This window comes from Gracilinanus agilis, chromosome 5, assembly GCF_016433145.1.
Source record: "Gracilinanus agilis isolate LMUSP501 chromosome 5, AgileGrace, whole genome shotgun sequence".
In the NCBI taxonomy this organism is placed as follows: domain Eukaryota; kingdom Metazoa; phylum Chordata; class Mammalia; order Didelphimorphia; family Didelphidae; genus Gracilinanus; species Gracilinanus agilis.
Genome location: NC_058134.1, coordinates 217,322,287 through 217,332,077, shown reverse-complemented (window position 1 = coordinate 217,332,077; position 9,791 = coordinate 217,322,287). Strand labels below are relative to the sequence as shown.

Here is a 9,791-nt window from a genome sequence, read left to right as displayed (position 1 = left end):
CCACTCTGACACCCCTGTTCTAAGGCCCCTCCCAGCCCTGCCTTTGGATGCCCTTCTCTGTGCCCATTCCTGGCTGTCCTGGTTAGGGGCAGCAGCCCAGTCGCCCTCCAGCTGTGGTGGCAGGTGTGCCAGAAGCCCAGGACATCCCAGAGATGGTGAAGAGGCAGGAGAGAGGCCTTTATTGAGGTTTCAATGGGGTGAAGGAAAGGGAAGCAGCTGCTCAGGCTGTGCCCCACCTCCTAGGCCCCCCTCAATCCATCTTGAAGGAGGTGAGGCTAAACCCGCCTTCCACACAGCAGTACGGTAAGTGGCTGCACTTCCTCCGGTTGGGGAATTTCACCTGGTGACCATCGGGAAGCTTCACCTGAAACTCATCTTCCCCAAAGGTCACGGCCAGCTGTGGAAGAAGAAGGGTCAGAAAGTCAGAGGGCTTCTCCAGGAATTCCAAACTAGGAAAAGACCAGAATTGGATCATGGGTCCGGAACCATCTGAGTCTAATCCCTTCATGTTACAGATGAGGAAACTGAGGCCAAGTGAAGTGATTTGCCCAGATAGTAAAATCCAACACCAGAGCCAGTATTCTCTCCATCTGCTGGGGTGCAGGGAGGGGTAGGGGGCTGGGAGATGAGACTCTATTTTTCCTGAGACAGCTATTCTTTTTGAGTTCAAATCCAGTCTCAGACACTTCCTAGCTGAGTGACCCTGAACAAGTCACTTCACCCTGTTTGCCTCAGTTTCCTCATCTGTAAAACAATCTGGAGAAGGAAATGGCAAACCATTCCAGGGTCTTTACCAAGAAAAACCCTAACAGGGTCACAGAATTGGACAAAATTGAAATGACTCAACAACCCCAAGAGAGACAGCATGGATGTAAAGGGACAAGCATTGGCTTTACCCAGGCATGAACCTTAGCTCTGCCCTAACTGGCTGTGGGACTTTAGGGAAGTCTCTTTCCCTCTCTGGGTCCCAGTTCTCTCCCCTGTAAAATAAGGGGATGAGGCAATGCTGTCCAAATTGCCTTCCAGCTCTAAGTACGAGGGGTCCCTTTAGATGGGCAAAGTATTCTCCTCATAATCCCCTCTTTGCCTCAGTTTCCTCATCTATAAAATCAGCTGGAGAAGGAAATGGCAAACCACTCCAGTATCTTTGCCAAGAAAACCCCAAAATGAAGAGTTTGAAAACGGCTAGGTGGCTCAGTGGATAGAGCGCTGAGCCTGGAGTCAGGAAGAGCAGTTCAAATCCAGCTTCAGACACTTAAAAGTTGTGTGAAGCTGGACGAGTCATTTAACCTGTTTGCCTTAGTCCACTGGAGAAGAAAATGGCAAACCACTCTAGTTTTGTCTGGTCCCCAAGGCAACAAAGAGTCACACAACCCAACAATACCAATTACCATGTTGGAGAGTTATCATGAATGTTACCATCCCCATTTTACAGAGGAGTAAACTGATTCCAGAGTGAAATCCCACAACCAGTGTCAGGGGTGTGATTGGAACCCAAGTCTCCTGTTCCTAGATCCAAGACTCTTACCATTAGACCACACTACCCTTCCTCCTAGGATTTTTTTCCCCTTTGATTTCTGCTAACTCCCCAACCACCATTCCTCATTCTCACCTTTATCTCATTCCCTGGACTAAAACAAATGTGATCATCTCGATGTTCCTGCTCCCAGCTCCCTCCATTCTGGGAGTTGCAGACGATGACATTCTCCCCAAATCGGGGGTTGAAATGCAGGTCCAAATTTTCAGGACTCTGGCCCAGATTAATAGTGAACCTGCCAAAGGAGAAGGACAGAGAAAAAGTAATCAGTCTGGGCCACAGATGGAAGGAGTCTGTACTCAAGGGATTGCACAAAGTTGAAGCAGAATGGTCCATTTTACATATTAGGAAACTGAGGCCCACGGAGGGGAAGCAACTTGACCAAGATGAAAGGTTTATAAACTTAAAGCAGAAAGAGACCACCAAGGACATCTAATCCAACTGCTTCATTTTACAGCAGAGAAGGAAACTAAGGCACAGACAGACTGAGCAGTTTTCCTAAAGCCACTCAAAGGTACTAAGGGTCAGAGGTAGGATTTGAACTCAAGTCCTCCAACTTCAAACCCAGGTGGCCCTTTTACCACCTCCATGGGAAGGCTTGTGTTTCAAAAGGCTTGACACTTTCTCTGAATCTGGAGAACTGAAGGGTCTTTGGTGAAACGGGAATCCTGGAGAGATTCACCTTTTACTAAAATCTAAAGATTTTCCAAACTACATTAGCTCCTCTTGGAGCAGATGGGGCAAAGTCAAGAGTTAGCACCAATTTGGATGGGCCAGTTATTCCACCAAACTGCAAAGAACCAAAGCCTCCCTATGTCACTCATACCAAAAGAAAGTAAGGGATAGTGGGGGGAAATGGTAGACCCCGAACAAGGAAACTCAAGACACTTGCTAGCTGTGTGACCTTGAGGCCACTTCCTTCACCTCTCTCAGCCTCAGTTTCCACATCTGCACTTGTCTTTCCTATCAGCCAAAGTTGGCAGGTGGGGGGGCATTTCACAAACCTTAACGAGGTCTGTGACTTCACTGAGAAAGGAAAGACACTCCCTCTACCAATGCTGACTGGCACCTCTCTAGCAACTTAGAAGCTTAAAAAAAATCCTTATCATCTGCCTTAGAATCAATATTGTATATCAACTCCAAGGCAGAAGAGTGGTAAGGGCCAGGCAGTAGGGGTTAAGTGACTTGCCCAGGATCACACAGCTCTAGCACTTTATTTTATTTTATTTTTTTACTATCACTTAAAAAAAGATTTTCCAAGTTCTCTCCCGGATCCTTCCCACCCATTGAGCAGACAAACAATATGATAAAATGCCAAAATTCTGAGATTCCAGAATTGTAAGATTCCAGTGATCACAGAGCTTGAGCTGGAAGGAACCTCAGTGGAATTACTCCAACATAGCAGACAGGCAAAGAGGGAGAACCCGCCACCTCCGGCATCATCCCATTTTAGAGCAGCTCAGTCTTGCAAATCTGTTACTTTGATTGCTCTACCCATTGTGCCTGGTTCTTACACTTTGGGGCCAAATGAAACAAATCTAATCCCTCCTTCCCATGACAGCCTCTCAGATACTTGAAGAGGCAACTAAATAGTACCGAGTCTAGAGTCAGGAAGACTTGGGTTCAATTTGACCTCAAATACATACAAAATATATGACCATAGACAAGTCACTTACCCTTTAGCTGCCTCTGTTTCCTCAACTGTAAAATGGAAATAATATAATATTTACCTCATGGAGTTGCTGTGAGAATCAAATGATAGGGGTAGCTAGGTGGCACAGCAGATAAAGCATCCCAGCTGTGTGACCCTGGACAAACCACCTACTTCCTGTTTGCCCAGCCCTTTGCCCTTTTGTCTTAGAGTTGTTACTTAGACAGAAAGTAAGGGATTTTTTTTTAAGTCTATTGCTCTCCCCCTACCACCAGTCTTGGATCCATGAAAAGATTTTAGGGGAGTCTGTGAATTTGGATAGGATCAAATGAGAGAATATTTATATGCTGCTTGGCACAGTACCTGGCACATAGTAGATGCTATATAAATGTTAGTTATTATTTTCGGTCAGGAAGATGTGAGTTCAAATCTAATCTCAGATGCTCATTGGCTGCATGACACTTAACCTCTGTGTCAGTTTCCTCGTGTGGAGAAATTGGGGATAACAACAGCCTTCACCTCTCAGGGCTTCTGTGAGGATCCCTTGAGACTATTTGTAAAGAACTTTGCAGACCTGAAAGCACCCTAGAAAGGGCAGCTATTATTAATGAAGGCAGCCATCACATCCTTTCCTTCCTCCTCTCCCAACTAAACATTCTCAGTTCCTGCAACACATCATCCCATGGTGTGGATTCTCCCAGTCCTGGTCACTTCCTCAGGACATGCTCTCATTTATCAATGTCCTTCTTAAACTATGGTGCCCAGAAGCTGCATGGTCTTCTTCAGGAGGTCTAAAGTGACAGAGGGTGGTGGGACCATTGCCCAAGATTCCATTAGCTTTTGTTGTTATTGTCATGCAGTCATGTCTGGCTTTTTGTGCCCTCATTTGGGATTTTCTTCACAAAGATACTAGAGTGGTTGGCCATTTCCTTCCCCAGCTCATTTTATGGATGAGGAAACTGAAGCAAGCAAAGTGAAGTGACTTGCCCAGGGTCACACCACTAGTGTCTGAGGCCAAATTTGAATTCAGATCTTCCAGACTCCAAGCCTGGTGCTCTAGCCAGTTCATCACCCAGTTGCTTCATTAGCTTTGACACTACTGACTCTTAGAGAGCATTCAGTACACTCAAACCCCCAGGTCTTTCTCAGACAAACTATTGTCAAACCATGCCACCCCCATCTTATGCTGCTTTTTTTTTAACCCTTACCTTCTGTCTTAGAATTGACATAAGTATCAGTTCCACAGCAGAAACACAGGGTCTTCTGACCCCGTACCTGACTCTCTCTCTCCTCTGAGCCATCTAGATGCTCTCATCTCATACTTCTGAAGATGATTTCTTTTTTTTTTTTTTACCCAAGTGCAAGACTTTGCATTTCTCTCTACTGGAATTCATCTTAGGATCTTCAGCCCAACATTCAAGTCCATAAGGATCCTTTTGGATCTTGACTGTCATCCAATATGTCAGCTACCTCATTCAGCTTTGTGGCAACTGACCACAAACTGGCTGGTCTATAGCTCTATCCAAGACACTGATAAAAACAGTGAAACAGCACAGAGCCCTCAGGTCCTCCACTGGACACCTCCTGCCATGTGCCATTGATCCTTAATAACTACTCACTGAGTCTTGCCATCCAACCAGATCTGAATCCCTCTGACTACTGTCTAATGCATTTCTCTCCATCCTTTCCACAAGAAGAATATGAGAGATTTTTTCACAGATTTGATTAACATTTGATTAAGTCAAGGGTATGCTGGGTAACATAGTGGATAGAGTGCCAGGCCCAGTATTGGGAAATTCTGGACTCATATTTGGCCTCAGATACTTCCTACTGTGTGACCCTAAGCAAGTCACTTAGCCCCCATTATCTAGCCCTTGCCTCTTTTATGTCTTAGAACTGATACTAGAACAAAAGGTGAGGATTTTTAAATATATATATATGTCAGCAAAGGAAAGTAATGAATGCTGGAGGGGATGTGGCAAAATTGGGACATTAATGCATTGCTGGTGGAGTTGTGAACTGATCCAACCATTCTGGATGGCAATTTGGAACTATGCCCAAAAGGCACTAAAAGACTGCCTGCCCTTTGATCCAGCCATACCATTGTTGGGTTTGTACCCCAAAGAGATCATAGGGGAAAAGACTTGTACAAAAATATTTATAGCCACACTCTCTGTGGTGGCAAAAAAAGGAAAATGAGGGGATGCCCTTCAGTTGAGGAATGGCTGAACAAATTGTGGTATATGCTGGTGATGGAATACTATTATGCTCAAAGGAATAATGAACTGGAGGGATTCCATGTGAACTGGAAAGACCTCCAGGAATTGATGCAGAGTGAAAGGAGCAGAACCAGGAGAACCTTATATACAGAGACTGATACACTGTGGCACAATGGAATGTAATGGACTTCTCTACTAGCAGCAATGCAAGGATCTAGCATAATCCAGAGGAATTTAAGAGAAAGATGCTATCCACATCCAGAGAAAGAACTGTGGAAGTAGAAACACAGAAGAAAAACAACTGCCTGATCACATAGGTCAATGGGGACACCCTAGTGCAAATACTAATGATATGGAAATAGGTCTTGATCAATGACACATGTAAAACCTGGTGGAATTGTGTGTTAACTATAGGAAGGGGTGGCGGGAGGGGAGAGAAAGAACATGAATCCTGTAACCATAGAAAAATGTTCTAATTAATTAAATAAAAATTAAAAAACACAAAAAATAATACATATGTCAATACTACTCACAGCATTCCACCTGTTTAGCAATACTGTCTCCCTGCCCCCCCAAAAAAAACAGCAATGAGGTTAGTCTGGCATGACCTATCTCCTAAAAGGCAGCTAATGGCTAGAACACTGGGCCTGGGGTCAGGAAGACGTGAATTCAAACCCTCCCTCAGACACTTACTACCTGCATAATCCTTGGAAAGTGACTTCACCCTGTTGGCCTTAATCCACTGGAGAAGGAAATGGCAAACACTCCAGGATCCTTGCCAAGAAAACCCCAGCTAAGGTCATGAAATGTCAGACTCAAGAGAACAACAGAATTCTTAATAAACCCTAACCTAACCCTGCTGGCTTTTTATGTCACCATTTCCCTTTCTGAATGTTTGCCACCTTTGATGATCTCTTTCACGATTTTCTCAGGTATCCAAGTTAGACTCAGCCACTCTAGAGTCTGCAAACTCTGCTCTCTTCCCTTTTCTAAAAGTCAGGCCAGCTTTGGCCCTTCTCCAATTTTAGGACCCTCCCCAGTTTCCCACAGGCTTTCTGACATCTCCAATCCTACCTCCTGTTCTTTCAGGACCCAGAGAGGAAATTCCTCTGAGCCAGGGGACTAGAATTCATCCAGGGTAGCTGGGTGCTTCCTGACTTATCTTGGGCAGAGACGTCCTGTTAGTTATTACTCTCGTGTCATTTTCACTTCCTTTGCAGAGAAAACAGAAAACGATACTCTGTTCTAAGATTTTATCATCCTCTGATTCGCAGTGGTCTAAGGCTAACAATCTATTATCGTCTCATAGAACGCTAGAAGTCTAACATTCTGAGGTTCCACTCCCATCCAGATGAGGACCTTCCTCGGGTCCTCTGAGAATTCCCAGGAGACCCTCAGCTCTGTAGGAGAGCCAGCTCTGCAGCCCACCCCCCACGATTTACCCAGATTTACCCATGTGCATTGTCATTAATTTTCCCCTTGAGCTTCAGCGTCATCCCGGACTTCAGGTCCATGTGGTGAATCTCCATTTTATCCTGCCCAAAAGTAGAGAAGTTTGCACTGATCCGGCATACTTACATTCCCTACACGCACATATAAGCACTGATCATTCCCCTGAGTCTCCCCCCACCCCATCTCAGGGGGCAAGGAAAAGCACCCAAGGGCTAATTAGTACGAGGCTTGTTCTCAATCGCCTCCTCCTCTCCTCTCCATTTTCAACCCCAAAACCTTGCTGGCTGCCAGTGAGGGGTGGGGTTCTTGGGGAGACAGATCTCTTCATACAGACATTTTCTAACTGGGTGGTCGGGGGCAGCCATTGACCATCTGAACATTGGTTTTCCTCATCTATAAAATGGATATAATAACATTCATAGAAATGGCAGCTGCCATAATGATGATAATAATAATTTAGCGTTCATCTAGAGCAGAGATAGGCTAACTATGGCCCACAGGCCAGATGCGGCCCCCTGAAATGTTCTATCAGGCTGTTGGACATTATTCCTAATCTGACGGATACAATGAGTAGGATACAATACAATGAAACTTCGAAAGAGTTGCCTTAGAAACAGACTGACAGATGAGCATTTCCTTTCCTTTGGCCCCCTCTTTAAAATGTTTGTCCATCATTGCTCTAAGTCTAAGGGGTTGGGCATGTTTCCTCCTGCTGGGGGCCTTGATATTTATTACTCAATGAAAGAGCAATCTCAAGAGAGAGAACAAAGAACTAAGGGGGGCATGTCAGGCACTGAGACACATAAGAGGGGTAAGATTGGACGGAGGGACAGGGTTTCCCCCACAAAAGTGACTGACTCTTCACCCTAACTACTGTCTGAAGGTACACAGACATCTTAGCCTTGACCTTGACGGACCATTCCCTTCTCAACAGCCTGGTACAGGGCAGTCCAGAGAGCAATCGATTTGAAGTCAGAAGACGTGGGTTTGAAGCCCACCTCTTCCATCCTCAGGCAAGTCATGTGAGTCTCCTGCCTCAGTTTTCTTATTTGTAAAATGGGGTTGGAGAGTTGGACTAGAAGACCTCAAAGGAATTTTCTGGATCTACATCTGTTTATATCTCTGTGTCTCTGTGTGTGTGTGTTTCTCTGTGTCTCTCTCTGTCTCTGTCTCTGTCTGTCTCTACACAGAATTTGATATTTGGAAGGGACCAGAGAGTCCACAGATTTGTGCCAAAAGGGGAAGTTAATTTCCCTCTCTGGGCCTCAGTTTTCTCATCTGTAAAATGGGGAGATGGGATTATATTCAGTGACTTCTAAGATCCCATCAAATTGATGATCCCCTAGGATGAGCAAGCCTACCTTCTCCTCCATTCTCCTTACAACCTCCCTAGAGATAGGCTAGGACATACAAGGGAGCCACAACCCACAAAAGCTCCGGGACTTGTCTAGTACACAAGATGCCATCAGGGAAGGATGAGGACTGGCACCCATGAGTCCTCATGCCTAATCTGAGGTCCTTTCCATTCTAGCCTGAGGGCAGGGCACGAGGAGGTTAGGGAGACCCAAAGAAAGATAAATGAAGCCAGAGGAAAAGTGGTAAAGAGTCCTCCATAGCCAGCCCTCCCCACCCAGCTTTGAGGTTACCTTCGACATCTTTCTTACAGATGAGGTGACTGGCAGATGCTGTTTGCAGTAACTTGGGGAGATTTGCTCTGAGTCCCAGAAGTAGCGATGAGCTTATGGCTCCCAGCTGTCCAGAAAAAAAAAGTTACACATTAACTCTGGAAGGTTACAAACCTGAGGACTTTGCCCAAGGAGACTCAGCTCCCCTGGGGTATCTCTTCTTCCCATCTTCCTCCCCTGAAGAACAAACACATTATCTGTGCCTCTTCCTTCCTCCATGACCCTGTGCCTGGCACCTCCTGCCCCCCATCTGCCTATCAGCCCTGGAACGAAAACATTAGGCATCTGGTGTCAATTCAAGTCCAGCAGGGGACTATGGAAAGTGTCTAAGGTATGAACAATCCTGTGTGTCATTGAGAAAGACTGGAGGCAGGGACACAAGGAATTGGAAAGACTGAGGAACTGGGAGATCAGAGTGTTGGAATGAGGCAAGGCATGAGGTAAAAGACTGCCAGTGTGTCAGGAATTTGGAGAAGACTGAGTGACTTGAAGGTTTAAAGCTCCAAGGATGGGGATGGAAAGGAGAGGGGCTGGACCTGTGATTTCATTGGTACAGGGAATACCCAGGAGTGAAAACTCCCTCCATCAGTGCAGGCTGCCACCTTCTCTGCAAAATACAGTCCAGTTGCTGAGGGCACTGAGAATTTAAACAACTTGCCAGCAATTGTTCTTCCTGGTTTCAAAGCCAATTCTCTGCACACCAGACCACATTGGGGGAGGGGATTCCTGAAAGAAGGTGCCAGAAGAAGGGAGGGTCTAAGAGTGATCCTATAAAGTGTGGAAGATGCTGACTTCTCACCCTGTGTTAGGAATGTGAGAGAGGTTACAGCCCACCTTAAAACAGGAATAATTAATGCCAATCAGATAACAAACATGGATGTATTCGTTTTTAAACCCTTGCCTTCTGGCTTCATATCCATTCTAAGAGCAGCAAGGGCTAGGCCCTCAGGTTAAGTGACTTGCCCAGGCTCACACAGCTAGGAAGTGTCTGAAGCCAGATTTGTACCCAGGACCTCCCATCTCCAGGCCTGGTTCTCTATCTGAGGGCACTAGAATCTTCAAGAGAAATCTAGGCTGCATTGTGTACCAGAACATGAAAGAAATGTTAGAGGAAGAGATCTAAGATCACAGAATCATACTTCTAGATTTGGAACCTGGAAATCACCTAATCTGAGCCCTTCAATGTGCAAAAGGAAAAACTGGGGTTCAAAAATTGACCAGGGTTCCACAATAAATAGAAGAGACAG

At 45.5% G+C, this 9,791-nt stretch overlaps 1 protein-coding gene across 1 annotated transcript; it reads right to left on the bottom strand.

The window, feature by feature from the left end:
- Window positions 1–151: 151 nt before the first annotated feature.
- Window positions 152–8,601, bottom strand: LGALS2 (galectin 2). The gene is made up of 4 exons (XM_044677846.1): window positions 8,506–8,601; window positions 6,860–6,942; window positions 1,613–1,772; window positions 152–397 (listed from the first exon to the last, which is right to left on the bottom strand). The coding sequence occupies exons 1-4, from the start codon at window positions 8,512–8,514 to the stop codon at window positions 251–253; spliced, it is 399 nt and encodes a 132-aa protein (XP_044533781.1). The 5' UTR covers window positions 8,515–8,601; the 3' UTR covers window positions 152–250.
- Window positions 8,602–9,791: the final 1,190 nt, after the last annotated feature.

What these genes read in the sequence shown, in the direction of transcription:
- LGALS2 (XM_044677846.1), bottom strand. An exon ending in ATTAATGACAATGCACATGG is followed by an intron (nt 1,773 to 6,859) that starts GTAAATCTGGGT and finishes CTCCTTTGGCAG; the next exon opens with GTTCACTATTAATCTGGGCC. An exon ending in GTCCAGGGAATGAGATAAAG is followed by an intron (nt 398 to 1,612) that starts GTGAGAATGAGG and finishes CTTCTTCCACAG; the next exon opens with CTGGCCGTGACCTTTGGGGA.